Here is a 25,296-nt window from a genome sequence, read left to right as displayed (position 1 = left end):
AGACTATTATTACTTTTAGATGTAAAGAAACAGTACAAGGATTTAAGACATCGCACATAAGTCATTTATTAAGTAAAACATATCAGACCACCCCACCCCACCCCACCCCCACCAAAAAAAACCCCAACCCCAAAACCAAAACAAGCTAGCTACAAACCCACGTATCCTGACCCGGAATCATTAATTTCACTAATCTAGAAGATCGAACCCTCTTTGTTCATTATAACCATGCATTTAGTGTCACCGCTAAATATATAATGTATAGAGGGACTAAAAAACGATTTTAATTAAAGATTTAATGCATGTACATTCAAATTTTTCCAACAGCGCCCCGCTCTATAACATCATAATTCCTGACTATAGGGACATAAACTTCACAATTTCTGTATTTTCAATTTTTTCAATTTAGTTTTTTCACTCAAACCATGAAAAAGTACATGAAGTCAATCGTTATACACAGTTCAAAAGTCAAAGGTACATTTATAAATGAATAGATAAGTAGTAAATAAATAGTAAATATGTATACATATACACTGAATATAGGATGAAGTAGAATTATGTAGGACATATTATCATATCAGACTGTATATTTTGATAATGACTACAGTATTATATATTAGACTGTAAACTTGTAGTGAAGAAGAATTCTATAAATTGCATCAATTTTCGGAGTTTATACCCAAAATGTATGGCCCCTAGGGATGGTGTCAAAAATATCCCTATTCCTGTTTCCTACTAGCTGCCCTGCTTTAAATGCTAGACATCAAATGTGGTCAATATAACTCTAGTAATTTCAGAGAAGAAGATGAAAATGTTCAAATTCACGACGCACAACAATGGACGAAAGCAGATAGCAACGTTTCACCTGAGTGACCCAGGTAAACTAAAATGGCATGCATAATTTGATTAAGCTATTGAGGATTACAAATAGATCATATACGCTCACAGACATCATCCACAGGTATAAATTTAATTTTGCATAAAGTTGTGTATGCATACAAGTTACTTTTCATCTGTTCAAAGTTCACCATGCATCTCTTGTTATGAACATCAACTGGAAGAATTTTTATCCTACCACGTCGCCTATAGATACATTAAACCAAAATTATATAACATAGACGTCGGAAGCAATTTGAAAGGGGGGATATTTAGGAAATAAAAACAATTGACACGCTAAAAAGTTCTTCTCAAATATACTATTTGGACAATAAAATGGAAACTTGTATATGGAAACTTCCCAGATAGTAAGTTTATAGATTGTACGGTTGAGGGGGGCTGTAAAATTGACGTAAGATTATATACGGGGGGAAGTCTTTTTAAAAATCTTTAAAAAATCTCCATTCTTTATTAGGAACTCGATGCTTAAAGAGTGTTAATTTTTTTTAAAAAATGCTAAATTGTAGGGATATATTCATATTTTATTTATCAAAGCTGTTTGAATCAGAGTGATATCGTTGCTCGTTTTAAAATATTTAGATGACTTGGGGCCATTGCGTTATGGTATCTTGGAACATGTATAAACCAAACTAGTGGCTACATATATCAGGGGCCCGTTTCACAAAGCTGTCATAAGATTTATCATAACACATGTCTTAAGATTGTCATAAGATTTGACTTATGATTATCATAAGATATGACATAGCTGTTTCACAAAGCTGTCATAACTTTAACTTATCTTAAGATAATCTTAAGATAATTATTATAGGAGCGATTGCATAAAATTCAATCAGTAAATTGTAAAGAATTTATTTACGAAATCTGCAGCATAAATATATATATGTAATAACATTACTGGATACTTTATAATGTACCGTATATTTTTGTACTTTCTTTTGATAAGAACAATAAAAACAAACACGTGGAGAAAATAGTGTTCTTTTATTGATTGATGATTATTAAGGAGGCTGAATGTTTGAAAGATAAATCTATAAAAATATAAAATGATAATTTTGAAACCATAGAATCTAAATTTTTTCTATAGTAATTCAAATTGTAATTTACTGACCATTTGGCCTCCTAAATACCTGTATACAAATGCATGTCTAGCATTAAAATGATGAAATATCTTTAAATTACTATTACTTTATCATTACCCGTATATAAATCAAATGAAACAACTTTGAAATTTTAATAAAATTTGAATGAATACAATATTCAAAGGAAAGATGGCAATTACTTAGTTCTCAGAATCGAGTTTGAATTAATCTTCTTCTAACTTCAGCACTGTCATTGTTTACTCCTTGGTATATAACATTGTCTGGTTGTTGAAAAACACGATAATTATTTATGTTTCGGGGCACATGAACGTTGATTTTTATGCAATTGTTATGTAGCACCACACAAACAGTCACGATTCCACAAGCTTTCTCGGGCCGGAAAAGTAGGGTCCGTCCGGAGCGATCGATGCATCGGAACCTCATTTTAAGGATACCAAACGCTCGCTCAATGGAGGGCCCTGGTTTTAGTGTTGGCATCATCGTATGCCTCTTCATGGGGGTTGCTTGGGTTCAAGACGGGTGTTAGTAAGTGATTCTTTAACGGGTACGCACTGTCACCAACTAGACAACCTCTGTTAATGTTGCCATTTTCAAATATTTGACACAAAACAGAATTTGAGAACACAAATGCGTCATGAGATGATCCAGTCCACTTTGCTACCAAATTCAAAAATTTCAAATTGGAATTGAAAACTGCCATCACATTTATTGAATGAAAGTTTTTTCTGTTAACAAACAAATACTCATGAGTTGAAGGTGCCTGAATAGGAATATGTTTCCCGTCTATTATCACATTTGGGAAATTACATACTAGTATATGAGCGAAGTCCAGTATAGTATTGTTTATATATCTGTCAGTAGAAGGAAATTTAACGTAGGCAGGACTTAAGGCAACTAGAGTAGATGTAACAGCCTAAACAATTCTGGACACACTTGCTTTACTTATACCATAAAGATCTGCACATACAGCTTGAAAACTTCCACTTGAATAAAAGCGAAGCGCAACCATGACTTGCAATGATGTTGGAAGGGCATAAATTATGTGATTTTTTGGTTGGGTGCTCTAATTAACGATCATTAAGCTCATTACATAAGTCAAAGATAACATGTCGTGGCAAACGGAACTTCTCTGAGATGTCGCAAACGTCCATATAATCTAATGGGTTGATTCTGTCCCTGAATACACGCTCACGCCTTTTAAGTTGCCTATTTCTTATCAAAACATAGGCCGCCGCCATGTTTAAAAAATTGACTTCAGAGAAGTATCTGGGTATCTTAAGATTTTGAACAATCTTAAGATTATCATAAGTTAAGACACTTTTGTGAAACAGCTATGATAAAAAGTTATGACAAATTTTGGTCTTAAGACAGATATCTGTCATAAGATAGCTTTGTGAAACGGGCCCCAGGATTATAGAGCAAGAGTGCAATAGATATATGCAAACTTGAAAGTGATGCAAGCGCGGATCTAGAGGTTTGTGTGGTGGGGTGCGTTTCGCGGGGTGGGGGTGGGGGTGGGTGGGTCCGGTACCAGTAAATTCAAAATTTTCCCATATGATAAAATTCTTATCGAAAATTTATATGTCTCAGACTCCCCCCCCCCCCCCCCCCCCCAGTCTTAAGAATTTCATGTAGGTTTGTCTGTAAAAAAAAAAAAAAAAGACGTCACGCTATATTAAAAAAATATTCGTATATTGTTTATTATAAATCATTCATGAACACTACACTAATTTCTCTGAAGATTCATTCCTTTACATACAAGTTATAACAAGATTCAGACATTTAACAATCATAAGGTGATTACAAATATATACATGTAGGTATACCAAATAAATAACTAATATTAAATCACGAATTAGAATAAACAAAGTAACACCTGTCCAATCTAGCACCTTGCTAACCCGAAATACTTTATATTCTGAATGAAAAAAGTCATTGGCTTAATTTGTTATTTTAATTATGCATATTAGTATTGTTGTATTTAGATATTTGTACCCTTTTGCAAACTAATGTAATGTAAACTGCAACGGTGTAATGACTTTCGTGTATTTTTTCAAAATTTTATACTGTCAAAAATTACAAATGACACATTTTCAAAGGATAAGAAAATATGACTGTTAATAGAAATCAAATAAAATCATTTCCTAATTTAGGAAACCTGAAAACCTTATAATAAAAAAATACACTCTGATCAACGCTACAGAAAAGTCATCAGGTATCACGGCCACTGGAAAAGCTTAAAGGTCCGCAGGGAATTCAGCGAGGGATTTCCTAATTTGATTTGCTATCCTTTGTATTTAGGGTGGAGTTTAAAAGGAGTTTCTAAACACGCTTTGGCTGTCGGCAGTTCTGTTGTATAATATTCATACATTAACATTTCCACCGAATCGGCGTGCGGGCCATCTTTCTTTAAGTAATATTCTCCATTCTGAAACGAAGAAACAAAACTTTTTCTTAGCATAGTTATGTGACAAGCAAACAGTTTATTAAAGACAGTACCTCTTTGTAACCGAAACATGAAAGTGTTCAGTTGAGCCTCGCTCATCTGGACATTTCAACTTCCGGACGAGTTTGAATGGGAACCAGTACAAGAATTAAAATATAAGCAATAATTCATCTGGATATAATATTTTGCATGAACAATTTTTAAACCAAAAAGAAAAAAGAAAAAGAAAGCAAGCTTATCCGAAGGATAAACAAGGCGTAACGGTTACCATATACCAATCTGTCTTCTAATGTTACGAAAGAATTTCTCTGAAGTAACTATTTATCAAATAGTAACGTGTCAAGTCAATAATGCATTTATCTCCAATTTAATACAATATGATTATTATAATACCCGTTTTACTCGATTTATACTGACCTCATTAGTAATTTTATATTTCTTTGGCATATTTTCAGCATATACTACAAGCACCTGTTGAGATAGAAATACTAGTACAGCAAAATGACTCGAACTTTAATAAAAAAAAAATCTGATGTAACAAGAGAACATTTTTTTTAGTCGCAAACTATAACAATAAAACTAGTGTTTTCACATTTAATCTAAAAAAAAAACCTCCAACCTGTCCGCCATCTGCTCCTGTCCTGACAAGGTACACGCCATCATCTCCTATGTTTCTTATAATCCTATTTAAAAAATTAGAAACAACAACTCGGTGCATGAGTTATGTAAATGTCATGTCAACAGTTTTCAGTGATACTAAAGATATTAAATTTTACTTCTTTGATGCATTATGAACACGTATGTAGAGTTCATTTGATATTTAGTTGACATTTTGGAATGCTCTTACTCTTGTGCCTTGTCCTTGTCCTCGCCATCATAATAAATATTTTCCCAGTAGTCCTCACTATCCTCTTCATCGTCATCCTGCAATAAGCAACAATAAGGTACATGTATTATGTTTTTATTATACTTTCATGTTAAATACTGAAATCTGATTGATTTAGGACAAAGTTAATAATCCGTTCTATTACCCTCAGCGTTAGCAACACCCTTGGCAACGGGCAACGCTATATAAATAGTGCCTGTTTGGGAGGATAACCAGGGTTGGCAAAAAAGCGGGAAATACTCATATTTCCCAGGACGGTGGGAAATACTGGTAATTCCCAGGAATTACTGGTATTTCCCAGGAAATACTGGGAAATAAAGTACGACTACATATTAAAGTACTTCATACTCAGTCTAAATCAAATCTGTAGTGATGTAGACAATAGTACACCTTGTCAGCAATGACATTTTATAATTGTCTTTGATTTTATCAAGTTTTGACTGACCAGTAATATATTGGTTATCTTCTTATAAATACTCTAAACATGGTTCATTCATACACCATTGTTATTCATTTTTAAGACTTAAGTCAGGTACATGTATAGGTGCATCTATACAGTTATCATAAACATGATATCAAAAGATCTGTTTTCTAGTTATTTGATGTATGTGAAAATTGGCCTAGAAAATTATGAAAATTAAAGTGTGACTGTGTCACTACCTTAGTATGCAACACACCCAAGAAGAAGCCAATTAGCCCCACTCATAGTATATGTCAATTATTTATGAAAACAACATGTGTAATTATTAAATGTTACTTGTAACACCTACAGTAATTATAACAGTTTATTTTGTGCTTTGAATTATAAATCAGTAAAACACAAAACTTGGGGTTCAAAAAGCTGGACTATAATTTGTACTCTAGTAGCTATAGAAGTTTTTTTTTTTCTATTTAAACATATTTTATTGAGTAATCAAATGGATTGGGCAACCGGCAAAGCCTATATAAACCCTCTCCAAAATACAAAGCTATAGAAAATCTTTGGGAATAGATGATCTGGTGAATTTACGATTCATAAACTGACAGTGAAATGGCAAAGTATGCTAAATTGTGTTTTTATGCTAATTGTTAATATCTTATATATCCTAAACATACGTTTTACATTGAACAAATTAAAGAAATTAATATTAAAAATTTGTATTTACCAGTATTTCCCAGTTAGAGAAAATCAGTAGTATTTACCGGGACGGGAAATACCGGTATTTACCACCGGTAATTCCCAGCACTGGTATTTCCCGGCCAACCCTGGATAACAGTTGAAATTGACACCCCGAGGAAACCATTGTCAACCGACGCGAAGCGGAGGTTGACATTGGTTTTCGAGGGGTGTCAATTTCAACTGTTATCCTCCCAAACAGGCACTATTTATTTTGTTATACTGAATGTCTTAATTTTTAAGAAAATTTTACTGCTTTTATATAGGAATAACGTGAATTCTACAGCGAACCGTACGCGCATAATTTTCGCGCAGGTAACAATTTGTATTGTTATACTTTCATGTTAAATACTGATATCTGATTGATTAAGACGCAGTTCATAATCCTTTCTATTACCCTCAGCGTTAGCAACGCACTTAGCAACGGGTAACATTAAAAAATGTTACATGCGGGAAAATTATGCGCGAACTCTTGATAAGGACATACATGTACATTGTAATAAGAAAGTAATTGGGGATACATAACCATTTAATCGTTTTATAAATTATTTTTCTTAACAATCATTTAAAAACTAGGAAAGAGTTAACAATGATCTAGGCTCTGTTTCTTTAAGAACGTTCTTCATTACACATAAAAAAATAATGTACAAGAATTCAAATTTAAGGCAAATATAATTATCACTGTGATAAGAGAGTTAACTCCAAGAAAAAAGCCTTTTGATAAATCGCCCGATTAAAGAGCGATTTCTGTCAAAGTTTTACCACAGATGCTGAAATTATACGGAATTTGTTTGCATTTCTTTCATTATATAAAATATAAATATAATGTATGTGAGTATACATAGAGATGCTGCACTGAAGTGCAGAATCAAACTGTCACAAACATACCTCATCTACAACGGTTTCCGCCATCTTCCTCGCAGTGAACGGACTCTCTTCTTTATCCTTAGATCCTCTTTTGCCACGGGAATGACTACAAAATGCCGATATTACATTGTATTTATGTGAACAGCATTTTAAGTCAATATTAATTAAGAATTTTTACTATAGTAAATGCTCTTCACTATGAGGCTTAACGGAGACAATTCAAATTCAACACATTAATAAGTGAGACTGACGGTTGCTTTTAGTTTTCATCAATTTTAGTCAAAATTTCGAACAACATTCTAAAATATAACTGATCACAATCATTAAAAATACATACAACACACGTAAAATCCACTCACAAACCTACCTATTGGAAAGAGCTTCTGTTAATTCTTTCTGCAAGAAAAAATAAACTTCTGTAAGGTAATCATAATGTGTATCAAATTTGATACATGGTTCAAATCCAAATATACATATGTATTAATATAATGTCGGCAAACGCATGAAAAGTTGTGATGAGTGCATTTTCCTATTTGACAACTGTGACATTTGTTTACGACATACGTGAACTTTCGCCACCGCATCCTCAGATTGTCTCCTCGGCCTTTGTCCATTCCTGTGTTCATTTTCTGCAAGGAAAAATGGCGATAAAACGAAGTAAATGTTTGTATGCATGTTTTTTGTGTATAAGTGCATACAATATATAAATAGTGCCTGTTTGGGAGGGTAACAGTTGAAATTGACACCCCGAGAAAACCATTGTCAACCGACGCGAAGCGGAGGTTGACAATGGTTTTCGAGGGGTGTCAATTTCAACTGTTATCCTCCCAAACACGCACTATTTATTTTGTTATACTGAATGTCTTTTTTAAAATTTTTAAGAAAATTTTACTGCTTTTATATAGGAATAACGTGAATTCTACAGCGAACCGTACGCGCATAATTTTCGCGCATGTAATATTTTTTATTGTTATACTTTCATGTTAAATACTGAAATCTGATTGGTTAAGACGCAGTTAATAATATTTACTATTACCCTCAGCGTTAGCAACGCACTTGGCAACGGGTAACATTAAAAAATGTTACATGCGCGAAAATTATGCGCGTACGGTTCGCTGTAGAATTCACGTTATTCCTATATAAAAGCAGTAAAATTTTCTTAAATTTTTTAAAAAAGACATTCAGTATAACAAAATAAATAGTGCCTGTTTGGGAGGATAACAGTTGAAATTGACACCCCTCGAAAACCATTGTCAACCTCCGCTTCGCGTCGGTTGACAATGGTTTTCTCGGGGTGTCAATTTCAACTGTTACCCTCCCAAACAGGCACTATTTATATAATGTTACCCGTTGCCAAGTGCGTTGCTAACGCTGAGGGTAATAGTAAATATTATTAACTGCGTCTTAACCAATCAGATTTCAGTATCTAACATGAAAGTATAACAATCTGAATTACTACATGTTGTGTTATTCATCTAGATGCTACTGATGTACATTAAAAGATTTTTTGATTATGAGTCCAACATCCATACATCTATTTCTGAAAACTTTTTTACAACCACGTGACCACATTGTACCTTTGGCGGGTTTCGCCGAGACGTCCCTTCCGGTTTGCCTGGGTGGTACTGAGGGTATGTCGGTAGTGGGTAGTGCCGGTTTATTGGCGTCCTCGCCGGGGAGTGGGGCCGGGGGTCGCTCCTTGTATGCATCCTTGTTCGGTATCCGGCGCGGGGGTGGAGGGGCGGGGACCGATATATCCTCGTCATCGGATACTAAGCAATAGAATCCAAAATGATATTTAATTTGAAATTCAACTGGTATTAGTAAAAGTATATTTTATAATTCATGTAGAACGCGGACTAAGTAATTACAATTAATTTTTACTAAATTATTATCTTATTAAAGTTACAGTAGTCAAAAATGTCGTAATAACATGGACAGTTAAAACAGTCACTATAGTGACATTGAAACAGTTTCAGTAATTACCTTCTTACAGTAACTCTGATAACCTTGTAACAGTTTCAGTAATTACCTTACAACAGTTTCAGTCAGGCTTGGGGCGAATTACATTGTAAAGTAATGCATTACATTACCATTACTTCATGAATTTGGGCATTAAATTACTATTACCATTACTTGATTTTCTTGAAGTAATGCATTACATGAGTAAAGTAATGCATTACCATTACCATTACTTCTTTTTTAAAGTAAAGCTATCAAAGAGTTTTTGCAAATGTTTCAAATATAAAACACTCTTTAACATATCTTCAGGTTCATGCTCAGTATCAGGTTCAAATTCAATGACTACATGTATACAAGAGTCATTCTTTATTTGCTCAATATATAATTATATTGTGGCATTATGAACATTAAATAAGTTAAATATATATAGACATTTATATATTTATAGACATTTGCCATGATACAATGTCAGATACGAAATAGAGACACAGAATTACATGCATAACAAAAAACAATTTATGGAATAATGTTGCGGTTATTAAAAGCTGAATAGAGATATTTCCCCAGATGACACAAATCTTTATAATTTTGGACACTTAAGTGTATAAGTTTATAATTAAACATGATTTTTCCCAGTTATATTTTTTAATATTTTTAAATCGTATTTCTTTCTACTGAGGACAACTCAAGACAATAGATTGCTGTTGCACTTTATGATCGAAGTTTCAAAGGGTTCATCTTTTAACCGCATCCTGTTAGTTTGAAAATCTTCCCAGCTATACTAAATAAATGTTTTACAGGAACAGTCGAAGCTTGGACCGAAAAATACTGTTTGACGATCTTTATCTTAGGATATATTAAGTGCAATAATAGAAAAAATGTAATAAATAATAAATAAATAATGCAAAGTAATGCCATGTAATGCTAGCATTACACTAGATTTTGGAAAGTAATGAATTACATTACCATTACTTGTAATGCTAATTTTGTGGCATTACACATTACTAGCATTACTTTGAAAAAATGTAATGCAATGCAATGCATTACCATTACATTTAGCATTACCCCAAGCCTGGTTTCAGTTATTATCTTGTAACAGTTACAATAATAACATTTTCAGTAATATCTTAAAAAGTTTCAGTAAATATCTTGTAACAGTTACTCTAACGACCTTGTAACAGTTTCAGTAATTACCTTACAACAGTTTCATTAATTATCTTGTAACAGTTACAAAAATAACATTGTAACAGTTTAAGTAATTACCTTACAATAATTTCAGTAATTATCTTGTAACCGTTACAAAAATAACAGTTTCAGTAATCACCTTAGAAGATTTTCAGTAATTATCTTGTAACAATTACCCTAATGACGTTTTAACATTCATGTCACGTCCTTATTGTAACTTCACCACATTAACTTACACTAAATACTTTCATATTTGATAACTAGTTACATTCGCCAATATAAAAGATTGTATAATAAATGATATGTTATTGGAACAAACAGTCTCTGTTATGCCATTGTAAATTTAGTGTAATGTTCTTGTTACATTCACAGCCATAAATTAAATTGTAAAATTAAATGCAATCATCATGACCTTGCAACATAAACTGTATTTTTTCTCTCATTCACTGTAATAAACTTAAATATTCACCTCAGCAAAAGTTTGAAAATGCTTCATAAAACAAATTTTTATCCAAAAATATATGACCTGATTTTTGGAGTTCAAAAATCAAGATGAATTTCTGTAATTAGCAAATTGCAATTGCGCTTCGATGAAATATCGTATCAGCTACCAAAATAAGCGTGTAGGTTTAAGATATCTTTAAATGTTATATTATTATTTTTATGTAAATAAACAACTATTTTTCAATTGTCTCACCATCATCCTTTCCCTTTAATTTAAATTTGAGTGCGTAGTCACTCGTGACTTTGAAGGCATTAGTGTCACCATAGATGTCAGTTTCAATTTCTTGATACGTCATCGATTTGTCGTCCTCTTCCGCGGCCGCCTGTTTCCCGGCTCTCCTGAAGACAGGAAACCCAAATTGTTTTACTTCTTTCATAATTTGTTTCATAAGACACAATGAATCAAAATAAAACAAGTGTTTTAAGCCGCGATTAAGACTAATTTATTTAAAGCCCCTCCCCTTTTCTTTAGGAAATTTGCTGCGACCTTTCAGTTAGATCCATATTTCACATATAACATTTAAAAACTTACTTATACGTGTAATAGTAGTTATCTGACTTCTGGCCATTAGCTTTGACTAGCTGACTTTTAATATGCTTCATCCATTCCTGAAAATAAAAAAAAAAAAAATTAAGAAATAATTGATTTATTTCACTATTCAATGGCAAGCAATCCGAAATGTAGCAAATGCATCAATATTCGAATACATGTTGGTACGTTTTAAAATCTATATTTACATTTTTCTAGTGTCTATGTCTGCGATAAAAATTTGTCTTTAATTTTCAATAATTACATAATTGAAACATTGCTTAAAACCTTTACACCGCGTGGTAATTAATACACTCGAAAACCAGCATTCACTAATGGGACACAAAAATTGTTTAAATGATAAAAATATAATGTAAAAATGTCAGCAAATTTAATTCTACGTACAATGGTATATTTTGCGTTAGTTTAAAGTACAATTGGACACATGATGATTTCCCGTATTCAGAAAAAAAACCTCACGTGATGTGGCAACCTAAAAAGCGTATGTTGGTGACTGGCCAATGCACATGCGCATGTCTATGCGCATGAAATGTGCCAACTTTCTTAACAATTTGGCCTAATGAAGCACAACACTCAGTTACTACCAAGAATAAATATAGAACATCCAATCAAAAATGCCATTGAATTTATTAGAAAGATCCATTTTTAAAGTTTATCATTATGACCAAAACACAATCTAAGGTTTCCTGAACATTGTAAAAAACTGTTTGATGCGGCGTGTAAAGGTTGACTTAGCGGTCATCATATTTAGCGAATTTTTCGCTACTTTTAGACTGCTGATACATATAATCATGCATGATTAAAAATATTTAGAAGTCTAATTACTTATTAATCAAATGCCATTCAATTGGTAAGGAAGATTGCTAATAAATTTGGAGGCATGAATTTAATTGAGCAAATTTATGAACTTTTACAGTTCGTTTTACAGTAAAGAAAGTAAAGCATTTCCAAACCGATAAAATCACCCAATTTTGCAATATATCTAATGCAGTTCAGTTAACGCAGGTTGTATAATGTTTTTTTCCTATTTTGTTTGATTTTTGTTTGGTTTGTTATGGTGTTTGGTTTTTTTTTTGTTTGTTTTGTTTTGATTTTGTTTTGTTTCTTTTTGTTTTGTTTTTTTTATTTGTTTTTTTTTCTTTCTTTTTAGAGAGAGAGAGAGAGAGAGAGAGAGAGAGAGAGAGAGAGAGAGAGAGAGAGAGAGAGAGAGAGAGAGACTTGCCTTCATTTCTTTCTCAGATCCAGCAGCAAAGAAGTAGGTTTTATAATCTGGTGAGGCATGGACAACCTTAAAGGCAAAGGGGGCCACCTTGGGGGAAACCTTTTCCTGTGCTCTACTGACCCTGAAGAAAAGGTGGCAGTTTAAAATTGGGAATATTTATGGTGATAAGCTGTTTGTTGAAATTTAATTTTATATTTGTTAACTTATAAACTGTTAGTCAACATGTAATCATTTCAGAGTTTTACATGTAAATACACATGTAAACAATAACATGAAATTTCAAAGGGTTATGTACATGTATATAGCGGGCAGTCGCTGAACACACAATAAGTGTTTACGATAACAAAGTAACTTTAAAATTGATATATATATATATATATATATGATTTTTATCAACCAAAGAGGCAACAAAGAGGCAAATAGTTTATTAAGCATACTAGTTACAAATTACAAGTAAAAATCTTCAAAGTTGTATTCAATACCTCTACCAATTATTCATGAATATTAGTTCATAAAATGTGAATGACTTACGAATTACACTTGTAATAAGTTACAGACAACTTACGATTTAGATACTCTACTGTACTTACGTATTGTAGCCATACAGTGTGAATTTCCCGGCAGGATGGGTGCTGTATTCATTTTTAAAGTAATAAATACATCCTCCGCTTAGCACCATGTAAATCTGAGGCCCTGCGTAAACGAAATACAATATTGAAAAAGAAAACACAATATTTTTTTTGTTCAGATTTGAGCCACACTAAATTGGACTTTTTTTGCTGTGGTTGGATATGTTAAGAATTTTACTCATAAAAGATATATACACTGTATAGTTTAACAGCGTGCAAAAGCACGACATTTGCACAGTGTGGTAGCTAGACAGTATAATTGTTGTTCAAGGATGCAATGAATATTTTTTGAAACGTTTCATTGAGAATTCTAATTACATTGTGGAAACAATGTGGAAAAGGAAGTAATTTGAATTGTACCCGTATTAAGTAAATGAAAGAAGTAATAAACATCCTTGAACATGCTTAAATTTTCCTTTATTTTCTGCAGCAAACTGTGTATGTTCACGTAACTACAAACACGTGTTTACAATACCTTACTTGTGCCAGAGGATATACGTAACTATATGAAACTCGAGACAGGTTGACATTTTACTGGTATAAGGTTTATTATCTACCCCCCCCCCCTCCCTCCATCTCCATTCCATAGGTATTCCTTTTTCTTGATTGTCAATAATAAACTTAAAAAACGGCGGTATGCATATTTATTTATGTGCTAGCCTTAGGGTGCATTTACATAAGACATCTTAAAGATTGTTATACCCCCAAAGAAAGAAAGAAAGAAAGAAAGAAAGAAAGAAAAAAAGAAAGAAAGAAGAAAAAGTCTGAATGTATCCTGATATCCCGAGTACTGTTAAGATATCTTAACCCTAACCCTGCAACATTAACTGTATTGAATATAATGTACATCAAATTGCTATGCCTTACTCAGGTGACCGTTAAAGCCCATGGGCCTCTGAAACTCTCTAATAACATACCGTAAGCTTACGCAATGTTATTGTATCAATCGCTTTGTTACGCTGCACTGAGTCTTACTATGACAAGAACTCTTAGTACTGTACATAACATGGTACTAGTACTAGTACTAGTACATAACATGGCATACTCTTGTATAACACAGATGTAGTGAAACTTTTATCAAGTACCTATTGAAGTGGATATTACACTTACAGCGGAATTTGCCAACTCTGTTGATAAAGCTCTGCTTCCTCAGCCAGCCACAGTGACTGTAATCTTCTTGTAGCAGATCCTGACAACCTGCAGACAGAAGCAGATATCTTGTAACGATATCTCAGAACGATATCTTTAACAGTCAATATTTCATAAGAATATCTCAAACAATATCTACTAGTAGTATGTATATACACTGTAACGTAACGATATCACACAACGATATCTCTAAGAATGTTTTGTAACAATATCCGGTAACAATTTATGATATCTCAAGAAAATATCTTGTAACGATATATTGTAACGATATATCGATACACTATACAGATATTGACAGCAGCTGGGTTCTTTTACCCGATATCGGACCAGAGACCGAGAACAACACATCCGTTCCTGGGTCGAGCAAAACAGTTGTTAACAGGGGCTATAGTTTATTACATAGATAAAAGAAATCAGTAATAAAGTTATGAAATGTAAATTTCCCTCGATAAAAGTAAATGCAGAGAATAAACCCGACGAAAATGATAGTTTTCTTATCAGTATCGTATTAATAACAAATTAATATTAGGACCTCTAATTACTGGAGATTTCCATTCAATTCCCGCGCTTTTTCGAGATGTTGTATTGTAACATGTATATATGTTTCTTATCATGGACAATTGTTGTTACTAGTCGTCTGCTACTGATATTCAGTAATCGGTTTACACGGCGTTAAACAAGAATGTATTATAATAGATAGGTTATATACAGTCATCGCACTTTCGGGGAAACGAGTGATAAATATAGATATAATGTTGATAAATATAATGATCACCAAAATGACCTTTTAAAAAAAATTTGAAACTAACATCCTTAATGTACGTAGGAACAAAAAAGAAGTACAGCAAGAAAAGTACTGATTCAATGGGAAACCTAGTCTCTGTTTAAGTATTTGGAGGAAGAGGAAGAAAGACAGGACCAAACAAACGTCTATTGATGAATCAGAACCATCGGATGTTGGAAGAAAACTGTTTCTTGGAAGAGCATGATTAAAAGAGGCCCATGGGCCGTATTGCTCATCTCCCCAACAATTGCAATTTATCTCTCGAAATAGTGTGATTATTTTAATACACGCTGGGCAATAAAATTAAATACATGTATATCCAAAATGAATGCATCGCATACTTTCATTCGTAAAAATGCAAGAAATATTAGTTCTTTGTATTTTATATTAGCTCGAATATTAAACGATGAAACAAATTTAAGTCAAATTTAAAAATATCATATCTTAAGTATTTGTTTTAAAAAAGAAATCAAAGTCTATCATATTCCACACATCGGCGTTTGCTTATCTATATTTTTTTTTTTTACAAAATTGCACTCCTTTTCAAATATTATTCTCTTGACGACAGATACAGGTTTTCCTTATAGCGAGGGGCCGGGGACGGTCGATTATTACTTATATCCGGTCAGTTTATTATACAACTTTAGGTTAAGGGGGATAACCTGATATCGATCTGAGTGTGAATTTGTTATAACGTCTTTGTTGTTGTCATGTTTTAATTAATCATCGCAATTAATAAAAAAGACGCTTTGCATCAAGTGAAGTTCAACGTTCAACAGACCAAGTGGTTGGAGAGAATAAACTTACCGGGTACATGTAAAAGATTAAAAATTGGAAATAAAAATAGCCGAACGTCAACCAACACGATAGGCACTCGAAGGCCGGGCTCTTTTGATGTGTAATTATGTATGTTATGTAGTAACGAATGGCAATCTCTCTCTCTCTCTCTCTCTCTCTCTCTCTCTCTCTCTCTCTCTCTCTCTCTCTCTCTCTCTCTCTCTCTCTCTCTCTTTAAATGTCGGTAAAGCGCCAGAGATCGACTAAATTTTGTAAGCAAAAATATGTCTGTCCCGCAAAAAAAATCAATAATGCATTGAATTTTCAAACAAGCGTAAAATATCAATCCCCAATTTCTTCAATGCTTTGTAAAGTAGTTCATTATATTCCAAAATGCATAGTCTTGATTTTAAAACACGTAATTAATGAGAGAAAAAAAGCCTCGCTTAATTTATTTGCAAACAAAAAACCCAATAGATTTGACAAAACGTGGCTCTCTGTGTAAAGTTTGTCTTTTTTGTTTACTTTTGCAGTAGTGCTATTCATAGAAACACTAGCAATTTGCATGAATATATAGCCAGGTTTGCTTTCAGCAAAGCCTGACTAAAACCATTCGCTTTCGGCTCAGGTGAGCTAAATCAATAACGAGACAATTATTTTGATTTGCGAGAATAATAAAATATAATGATAAGTTTTAAGAATTCACTTCTATTTCGTTGAGGATGTTCACCGATAATGATTGAGGGTGGCCGGAGGGGGGGGGGGGCGAACACGAAATTTGTAACAATTGAGCCACAACAAATTCTATAATGATTTCCCCGTGCATGTACAGGAATCAACGATTAAACATTATACAAGTGAGTCTTAATGAGGCAGTATGTGGCATGTGATTGGTTGAGTGAATCTAATAATTTTTTATACCGTTATTTTTGTAAGAATAAAAAAAAACTTACCGATATTATCTAACGGTTGAGGAATCTTATGTTCTGACATCTCTCGTCTTTTTTACATTCTTATTCTGCCTATAAAATAAATCATATAGGTATATAAGTACATGTATAGCTTTAGTAAACACCAAAAAAACCCCCCAAAAACACGTACAAGCAAATTAACAAAATTAATTAAACAATCACGAAAGAAATTCACAAACATCACGATAAAATCAAATACTGTCACAATAAGACAAACCAATCTAGTACTTCATATTTCCGTATTTTATTTTTTTACACATCAAGGCGTGTATCTAATTTCAAAAGTATTGTTGAAATCAAGCACATGCAAAGCATGACGCCTCATCTTACAGTTAAAGAATATTGTCGAGAGAGAGAGAGAGAGAGAGAGAGAGAGAGAGAGAGAGAGAGAGAGAGAGAGAGAGAGAGAGAGAGAGAGATAATATGATGATTCTACTTTATTATTATACGAAATCTCAGTTGGTGCTTTTATAAATACAATGAATTATTGTTTTTATTATTAGGTGAAAAGAAGAAGTTTATGTCAGAAGCCCACATCAGAAAAACAAATCGTAAATGATTTCATGGGCGTTTTTCGTCAGACACTGTGTCGAGATACTCACTATGTAACGAAAAAATAAATTAATTAGTTATGCAATGTTTTAGTTGCATATCACTCAAATGTAATAACAACGTACCCCCCTCTCTCTCTCTCTCTCTCTCTCTCTCTCTCTCTCTCTCTCTCACACATTTTTTCTCTGTCTGTCTCTCGTTCTCTCTCTCCATGGTAACAAACGATTATATATATTTCCTTGTATGTGCTTCTAGCAATTCATGAATGATTATGCTCATTCTATCTTCTCTCCGCCATAAACTGTACTTATGATTGTATACACAGTCTCTACTTCACTATAAGGAAGTCTGATAAGTTAACGTCAATTCTCAGTTAATACAGAAATACAGAAGAGCCTCTTCGTCAATTTGGGAAATCCGTAACCATTACATGACAAAGTCAAACCAATTAAAACTAATGGAAATTCGAAACACTTTCAAATCGAGAAATACAATTATACCAATTGACAAGAAACGCAAATAAGATAAAGCATTACAGCGGAAGTAGTCAATCTCCTTCGCATATCATGCAGTTGTTTTGGACAACTTTAAAACGAAATATTTGTGATATTAATAATACTTATTTCAAAATTAGGGCCTCATGGGGCGTGACATAAAGCAATTATAGTATACACGTATATTTACTAAATTTTCACTTGCACACACTTTAATGTTCTGTTACATGTAGTTTATGTCAGAAGTAGTTGAGAGCTGGATGGACGAACAAATGGATCAAATGGATGGATGGATGGATGAACGAATGGGTCAGATGGATAGATAGATGGATGGATGGATGGATGGATGGATGAACGAATGGATCAGATGGATAGATAGATGGATGGATGGATGGATGGATGAACGAATGGATCAGATGGATAGATAGATGGATGGATGGATGGATGGATGAACGAATAGATCAGGGACCTTATTCACAAAGCCTCCGTAAATTCCGCAGTCGCGCTGAGTTTACGGGAGGCTTGCGGAAACTTTACGGAAAGATTACGAGTGGTTTACGGCTTATTCACAAAGCTCCCGCAAACAAAGCGAAATTTACGGAAATTTTGCGGAAGTTTTGCGCACTCGACGGGCACCTGCATTGAACAATTGTGAAAAGCCTTCTAGTATTTTTTTTATCTGAATTGCTGAGTATGTTGGGTTATTCATTAAAACATTCACGTGTGTATGTGACCCATGAGAAATAAAGTAGTGAATGTATCGATACTAGAAATATGTAAATAAAATATTTTGTCAAAGTTTTATAAATGATTACACGATTTGTTTTACTAGATAATATACGGGGGGGGGGCGATTTATTAAAGAATATGAAAACATATTGTCATATTTTTATGTCATATTGAATACTTGGGTATAGTCCACTAATGCATTTTCCATAGGCGGTAATGTTAACGTTATGGTTCATAGCTCCGGCCCTAATTTTCGTTCAGCAACGAAGGACCTCTTGAATGAAAGCTCATCAAATTGTCTCTTTCCTGTTAAAATTTCGTGTTTTGAAGTCAGATTCGTTTTCCGGCAAAATGCGTCTGTATTGAACAACTCTGAAAATGAAAGTAAAAGTAGGGAATTTCTCAGTTTTGGAAAGGGTGTACATCAAACAATTTCAATTCTTTTCTTCAAATGATAATTCAATTTTGACACTTGTTTTAAAAATTGCAAATCCTCTTTTCTGACATGTGTCAAGCATTCTGATTTAAAATGTCCCAATAAATGTATATACACTCTGCAAGTATAGGGACTATTTTGCTTAAAGGCACTTCTTTGTTGTCCTACCGATTCTAAAAATTGTTAGAGGGATATACCCACTTTGTTGTTGTTATATTATAATCAACAGATTCAAACTCCTATTTTTTTTAAACTCTAGTTTAACATACTTCATGATTCAAAGTTAAACAAAAGTATGAATATCATAAAATATAAGTAATGATTTTTTAAATAAAACCTCGATATTTTGCATGAGGGTTCAAATTGTGACGTCATGACGTAAAAATGACGTCACTAAAACAACAACGCTGCGAGATCATGGAGGATAGAAAGAAAAATGCCGCGATTCAGCGAGAAAGAAATTGAACTGCTTGTGCAGGGTGTTAAGGAAAGATCGGACATCATAAATTCAAAATTCAGTGATGTAATCAATAACTCGAAGAAGAAGCAAGCGTGGTTCGAAGTGATGGAGGCCGTCAACGCGGTATCTTTCTCGACAAGAACGGTTGACGAATTAAAAAAGAAATGGGACGATGTGAAGAGGGGGACCAAGAAGAGGGCATCTGCCGTACACAAAGAGCGGTGTAAGACGGGGAGCGGGAAGTTAGATATTATGCCGCTTAGCACAATAGAAGAGGACATTGTGTCAGTAATGGGAGAGGAGCGAATCTTCGGATTCAGCTCCTATGTCGACACAATGATTCCCCTTGTAAGTTAACAACGTTCAATTACCTCGTTTGTGTTCCTTATAAAAAAAATTAATGTCGTAAATGATTCCTGTATTTGCTACTAGGCTACATCATGTACTTTTAAAGCTTTCATATTATCGAATATTTGAATCATGCAGTTTATTAAGAAACACATTTGAGTATTTTATATTTATTTGTTTATTGCCATTGTATGTCTTATTAGGGGTATAATTATACAGAATTGTTATGAGGTACTCTATAAATATTATACAAAGGTGACACAAGATGGCTTGAACTCGTGATCTCTCGAAGTTTAATCATGTTCCCACGAGGTTCGAATTATCAAGATTCACCTGTACAGGGAAAAAGTCACGTTTAATTTTTGCCAACTTTGTGACCCTGAAACATTGTTAGCAGTGTGCGAGCATTACTTTTTTCAATCAAAAATTCTATTCAGACACCCAGCAAAACCTTCTCTGGAGAGAGTTCCTCACAGGATGGACAAGGCGTTACGGTAGCATTACACACACCCAGCAAAGCCATCTCTGGAGAGAGTCCCTCACAAGATGGACAGGGTAGTCAAGGAGTAACATTAAACACACCCAAAGGAGGAAGTTTCACTGAGTGCACATCGTCAATTTCATATACATTTGCATCATTGCAATTTAATGTTTGAAAAAGTTACCGTATTTGTGTATGCACATCCATCTGCTCTTCCACCGCCCAAATGTGTCCTCAATCCTCTGTCGGGCCTTTTTATGGGCGGCATTGAAGGCACGGTCAGCCTGCGTGTGGGGATTCCTTAACGGTGTCATCAGGTATTGCTTTAAAGGGTAAGCGTGATCCCCCAGCAGATGCCCAATGTAAGGTTGACCTTCCAACCATTCTCGCAGCCTGCTATTACCCCAAATGTAGGCATCGTGTGTGCTGCCTGGCCATTGAACAATAATGTTGGTAAGTATTTTCCGGTGGTCGCACACACCCTGGACGTTGATGGCATGGTATCCCTTCCTGCACACGTATGCATCTTCTCTCTCTGTTGGCGGCTTTATTGCAATTAAAGTCCCATCCACGCATCCTAAAGTGTTGGGCATGTTGAACTCTGAGGAGAAGCCTTGCTTAACCGCTAACTGGGCTGCGGGGGTTGTGGGGAACTTGATGCAGCCATTGGCTCGTTGAGATAAAAGTTTTGAAGTTTTTTGAATAATTCTTGAAACGGATGGTTGACTCAATCCAGAGATATCTCCGATAACCTGTTAAAGCACAATCAAAGTTTTAATTTTATTGTTATGTTACAGGACAAACACATTATTCTGAAATAGTTGGGAAAGCTGAATAGTACTTCAAACTAGATATAATATTCTCATAACATTGGAAGTCCTTTCCCCAGCAGACTATGATGATTTACTGATTGTTTTTATCGGGTTTTCAAGATTTTGGATAAGTGTGACCTCCTACTTTCAAAAAGGAACAACAACAATGCTACCTGCCTACATGAGGTGTCAACTTTGATCATGATTTGGGAATACTAGATGATATCCCGCGCAAGCGCGAAGATGAAATCTCTACACAATAATATATATATATTCAACAAGTATTATTCCTTCTATTTCTTACGGAAACTTATAGTTAATTCATAGCTTTATAGAAACAGCCAGACTGAAAGCTACACGCCCCGTGTATCGATTGGTCGAAATCTACAGCGGCTGAAACTGACAAGAAAATGACAGGACACGCCCTGTTTATCGATTGGTCCAAACCTACAATGACCTAGGAAAAATCACGGACTGCACGAAATAATCATGACGATGTCAGAATCAAAGTCTCACAGGAGACGATTTGGCTGTTTCTATTACAATGAAGCGCATTGAAATGGTAAAAATGTTCGTTTGAATGGAATGTTCTAAACTTTGTATCGAACGTCTATGTAAATGTAGGCATCGTGTGTCACAATGCTTTGGGAACCGCCCATCTTCTAAACAACACTAGCAGGAATCTCACACACGCACATTATACACAAAAACTTTCTTTTCTTTCTTTCTTTTTTTTCTTTCCAACTATGTTCAAAAACAGTGATATTGTTCAAAATAAAAGTATTTTCAGTGACAAATTTGTGTTTTGAACTTCCTGTTACATGAACTGTATTGCAAATAAATGAACGATAACTCTGTTCTGAATATTATCGTTTAATATCAATAACTGCTAGATGGTGAAATAAGACATACATCTTAAAAGCTTTTCCCGTTTTAACATAAATTAAAGTAGGATATGATATGAAAAACGACCAGTACTTACGTATTTTGAGAATATTATCCGAACACTTATACTTCCGCTCGAAATTTCACAGGAACTGAACAAATCTCGGTGTAGTCTCGTGAACTTTTATTCGAGCACCTCTGGATTTATTACGTACTTAGCAACGATAAAGAAAACATTCCGAACACATTCGCAGGGGTGTTATAGATGTACATTTACTGTTATGGGAGGGGGGGGGGGGGTGATCCTTTGACAAATACACAAACTACTGAAATTTTAAAGACGGTACAATTTTTTTTTTACTGAAAGTGGTCGTTTTTCCAAAAATGTCTAAATTTTTAAGGTAATATTATATATGTAGTAGACTGTTTATGCATGTATATTTATGTGTACTCATACATGTATCTAACGACGGTACTTTGCTGCGAAAAGTTTATTTTACAACATCTATGCACATGTTTCAGTTTTTTGTTTTAGAGGGGTAAGCTACGTTCTTCGTCTTCTTCTATCTTCTGCATTTGTTGCTGTGTTCGCAGTTTGTTGATGGAACTGGGATATGCGCGGGCCATCGAAAATATTTACGGAGAAAATATCGGGATCCAGCTTGTATCCACATTTCAAGGGTCCGCATCCCTGCTTGTGTTGTTTAGAAGATGAGCGGTTCCGAAAGCATTGTTAAGAATACTGTTTTACTCGTTATAAAGCAAATGGGCGTGTCTTATGTAACAATTGACGTTCGATACAAAGTTTAGGACATTCCATTCAAACGAACATCTTTACCACTTCAATGCGCTTCATTATAGCTAATGTACTTACGTACATTAACAGTAATTTAGTAAATTTTACTTACTTTTCATAATCAATTTATCAATTAGCTTTAAGAAAGATATTAATATAAACAATAAAAGGCTTTCTTTAATGATTCATTCGGGTTATGAAGGTAGCGATCATTGCAGAAAAAAATAACATAACCCGCTAACGCGGGTTATGTATTTTTTGTGCAATGTCGCTACCTTCATATCCCGAATGGATTACCAAAGAAAGCATTCTATTGGAAGAAAAAAACTACAATTAACCCCCTTCATCTATCATGTACGTTTAATTTAACATAACTATGGCGAGAAGGGCACTTAAGTCTCTCTCTCTCTCTCTCTCTCTCTCTCTCTCTCTCTCTCTCTCTCTCTCTCTCTCTCTCTCTCTCTCTCTCTCTCTCTCTCTCTCTCTCTCTCTCTCTCTCTCCACTTCTCCGTTGCTAATGCCTGCCTGGGAGCTGACAAATTCAACATTTATTTTCTGGGATCAGAAAGTTATTCTTTTACATGTATTTTTAATACACTAAGTAAGTTATATTTATTGGTGTTTTTTTCTAGCATAGACCAAAATTGTTTCAAATGTCCTTTGTTAAAAAGTAAATCTACATCTAGCCATGCGTAATCATTCTTAATTTTTAACTCTTCATACTGAGAAATAATCTTTAAAAAATCCGTATTGTTGAATAAACTGTATTAATTTTTTGGGCAAAATGTTTAATGTTTTTTTTCCCTGCACAAGTCTCTTAAATTCTATCTGTATGAATTGATGTGAATAATAAGTCGAATGATTGTAGTAGGTTAGGATATTTTAACTTTAGATGTTCATAAGTTACCATCGAGCTACATCTTAAGAAGTCCTAAGTTGATATTTGGATGTTCCTAACCTTTTTCCAAATTCAAAGCTTAGGAACACACTTACGTCATATCTCAGGAAAGGTTCGTGAACATGTCTGTAGGTATTTTTTTTAGTTTATTGGCAAAATGTTAATAGTACATGCAAGTATCTAGAAACATTACGATTAGTATTGTTCATATATATATACCTGTTGAAATGAGCCTGTCGCATAGTAGCGGAGCGCTGCAAATATTTGTTGTGATGCAGGGATGCTGCGAGATCTCATCGTTGGAGGCTCTAAGTCAGTTGATAGGGTATCGATTAAATCGAGTATGCAGTGTCTTGGCATTCGGTACCGTCGAATCAATTCAGCGTCATCATAGATATCTAACGGATGTGACCGATCTCGAAATACCCTATATTTTCTAATGGATACTCTGTTATTTGAAGGCTAAAACATTATCTGAAACACCATTGCGTTGAAAATGACGTCACAAATAACGTAACAGTAATAAATGACGTTATATTTGCGAACTTTGGAAAATGAAGACATACAAATCTTACATTATCGTGAAAGAACCTCTAGACTTGTGAAATTTGAAAATTAACTCAATATTTTTATATTATTCATTATTATGTCATTTAAACGTAAGGATTATTTTAAAGATGAGGCAGCTGGCTGTTTTTAAAATACGTCAAAATATATTAAACGTTTTTTTTTATATCACATTAAAAATGCGATTGATAAAATCAAAAATTAATAAATAAATAAAATACTATCAAAACAAGTGCCCCACTTCCGGAAGGTTTACGGATAGTCATAACCTTCCGTAAAATAGACACATGTTTACGGAGTTTTTCCGCAACGTTAGCGGGTGCGGAATTTACGGTAGTTTCGTGAATACCAAATTTAACATTCCGGAACGTTTCCGCAACGTTTACGGGTGCGGTAACGTTACGGACGCTTTGTGAATAAGGTCCCAGATGGATGGATAGATGGATGATGGATAAATAGGTTATGAGTGGACCAATGCTTGCCACTATTAATAAATGGTTAATGAATAGTGAATACTTATTTATATCGTTATCATTTTTTTTGGGGGGGGGGTGGCTGGGGAACATCTGTTGCTTTTAATGTCAAGCAAATCATCGACCTATATAGAAACCTCCAACTACATCAAAGGGGCTTTTAATGACTCGGTTTGATTGGTCTGTATATATATTCTACCGGTATTTCTTCGAAAGTGAAAAGGAATCGGAACATGAGATATTGTATAGACTTTTATAAACACTTCTTGTTATTATCAAG

The 25,296-nt window shown here is 34.0% G+C and overlaps 2 protein-coding genes and 1 pseudogene across 2 annotated transcripts; 1 reads left to right on the top strand and 2 right to left on the bottom strand.

The window, feature by feature from the left end:
• Positions 1–3,672: 3,672 nt before the first annotated feature.
• On the bottom strand, positions 3,673–17,200 carry LOC117689707 (SH3 domain-binding protein 2). Its single transcript, XM_066067912.1, has 14 exons — positions 17,068–17,200; positions 14,515–14,601; positions 13,366–13,468; positions 12,776–12,896; positions 11,536–11,612; positions 11,197–11,342; positions 8,930–9,124; positions 7,917–7,981; positions 7,720–7,748; positions 7,374–7,458; positions 5,291–5,367; positions 5,063–5,126; positions 4,861–4,914; positions 3,673–4,425 (listed from the first exon to the last, which is right to left on the bottom strand). Exons 1-14 carry the CDS (start codon positions 17,105–17,107, stop codon positions 4,282–4,284), a joined length of 1,287 nt encoding a protein of 428 aa, XP_065923984.1. The 5' UTR covers positions 17,108–17,200; the 3' UTR covers positions 3,673–4,281.
• A 2,532-nt stretch (positions 17,201–19,732) lies between these two features.
• Positions 19,733–20,113, top strand: LOC136271001 (nuclear apoptosis-inducing factor 1-like). The gene has a single exon (XM_066070060.1). The coding sequence runs from the start codon at positions 19,733–19,735 to the stop codon at positions 20,111–20,113; it is 381 nt and encodes a 126-aa protein (XP_065926132.1).
• A 636-nt stretch (positions 20,114–20,749) lies between these two features.
• LOC136269779 (putative nuclease HARBI1 pseudogene) lies at positions 20,750–24,273 on the bottom strand (annotated as a pseudogene).
• Positions 24,274–25,296: the final 1,023 nt, after the last annotated feature.

Source organism: Magallana gigas, chromosome 8 (assembly GCF_963853765.1).
Source record: "Magallana gigas chromosome 8, xbMagGiga1.1, whole genome shotgun sequence".
In the NCBI taxonomy this organism is placed as follows: Eukaryota; Metazoa; Mollusca; class Bivalvia; order Ostreida; family Ostreidae; genus Magallana; species Magallana gigas.
The sequence above is the reverse complement of the archived record's forward strand: the minus strand, read 5'-3'. Positions and strand labels throughout refer to the sequence as shown.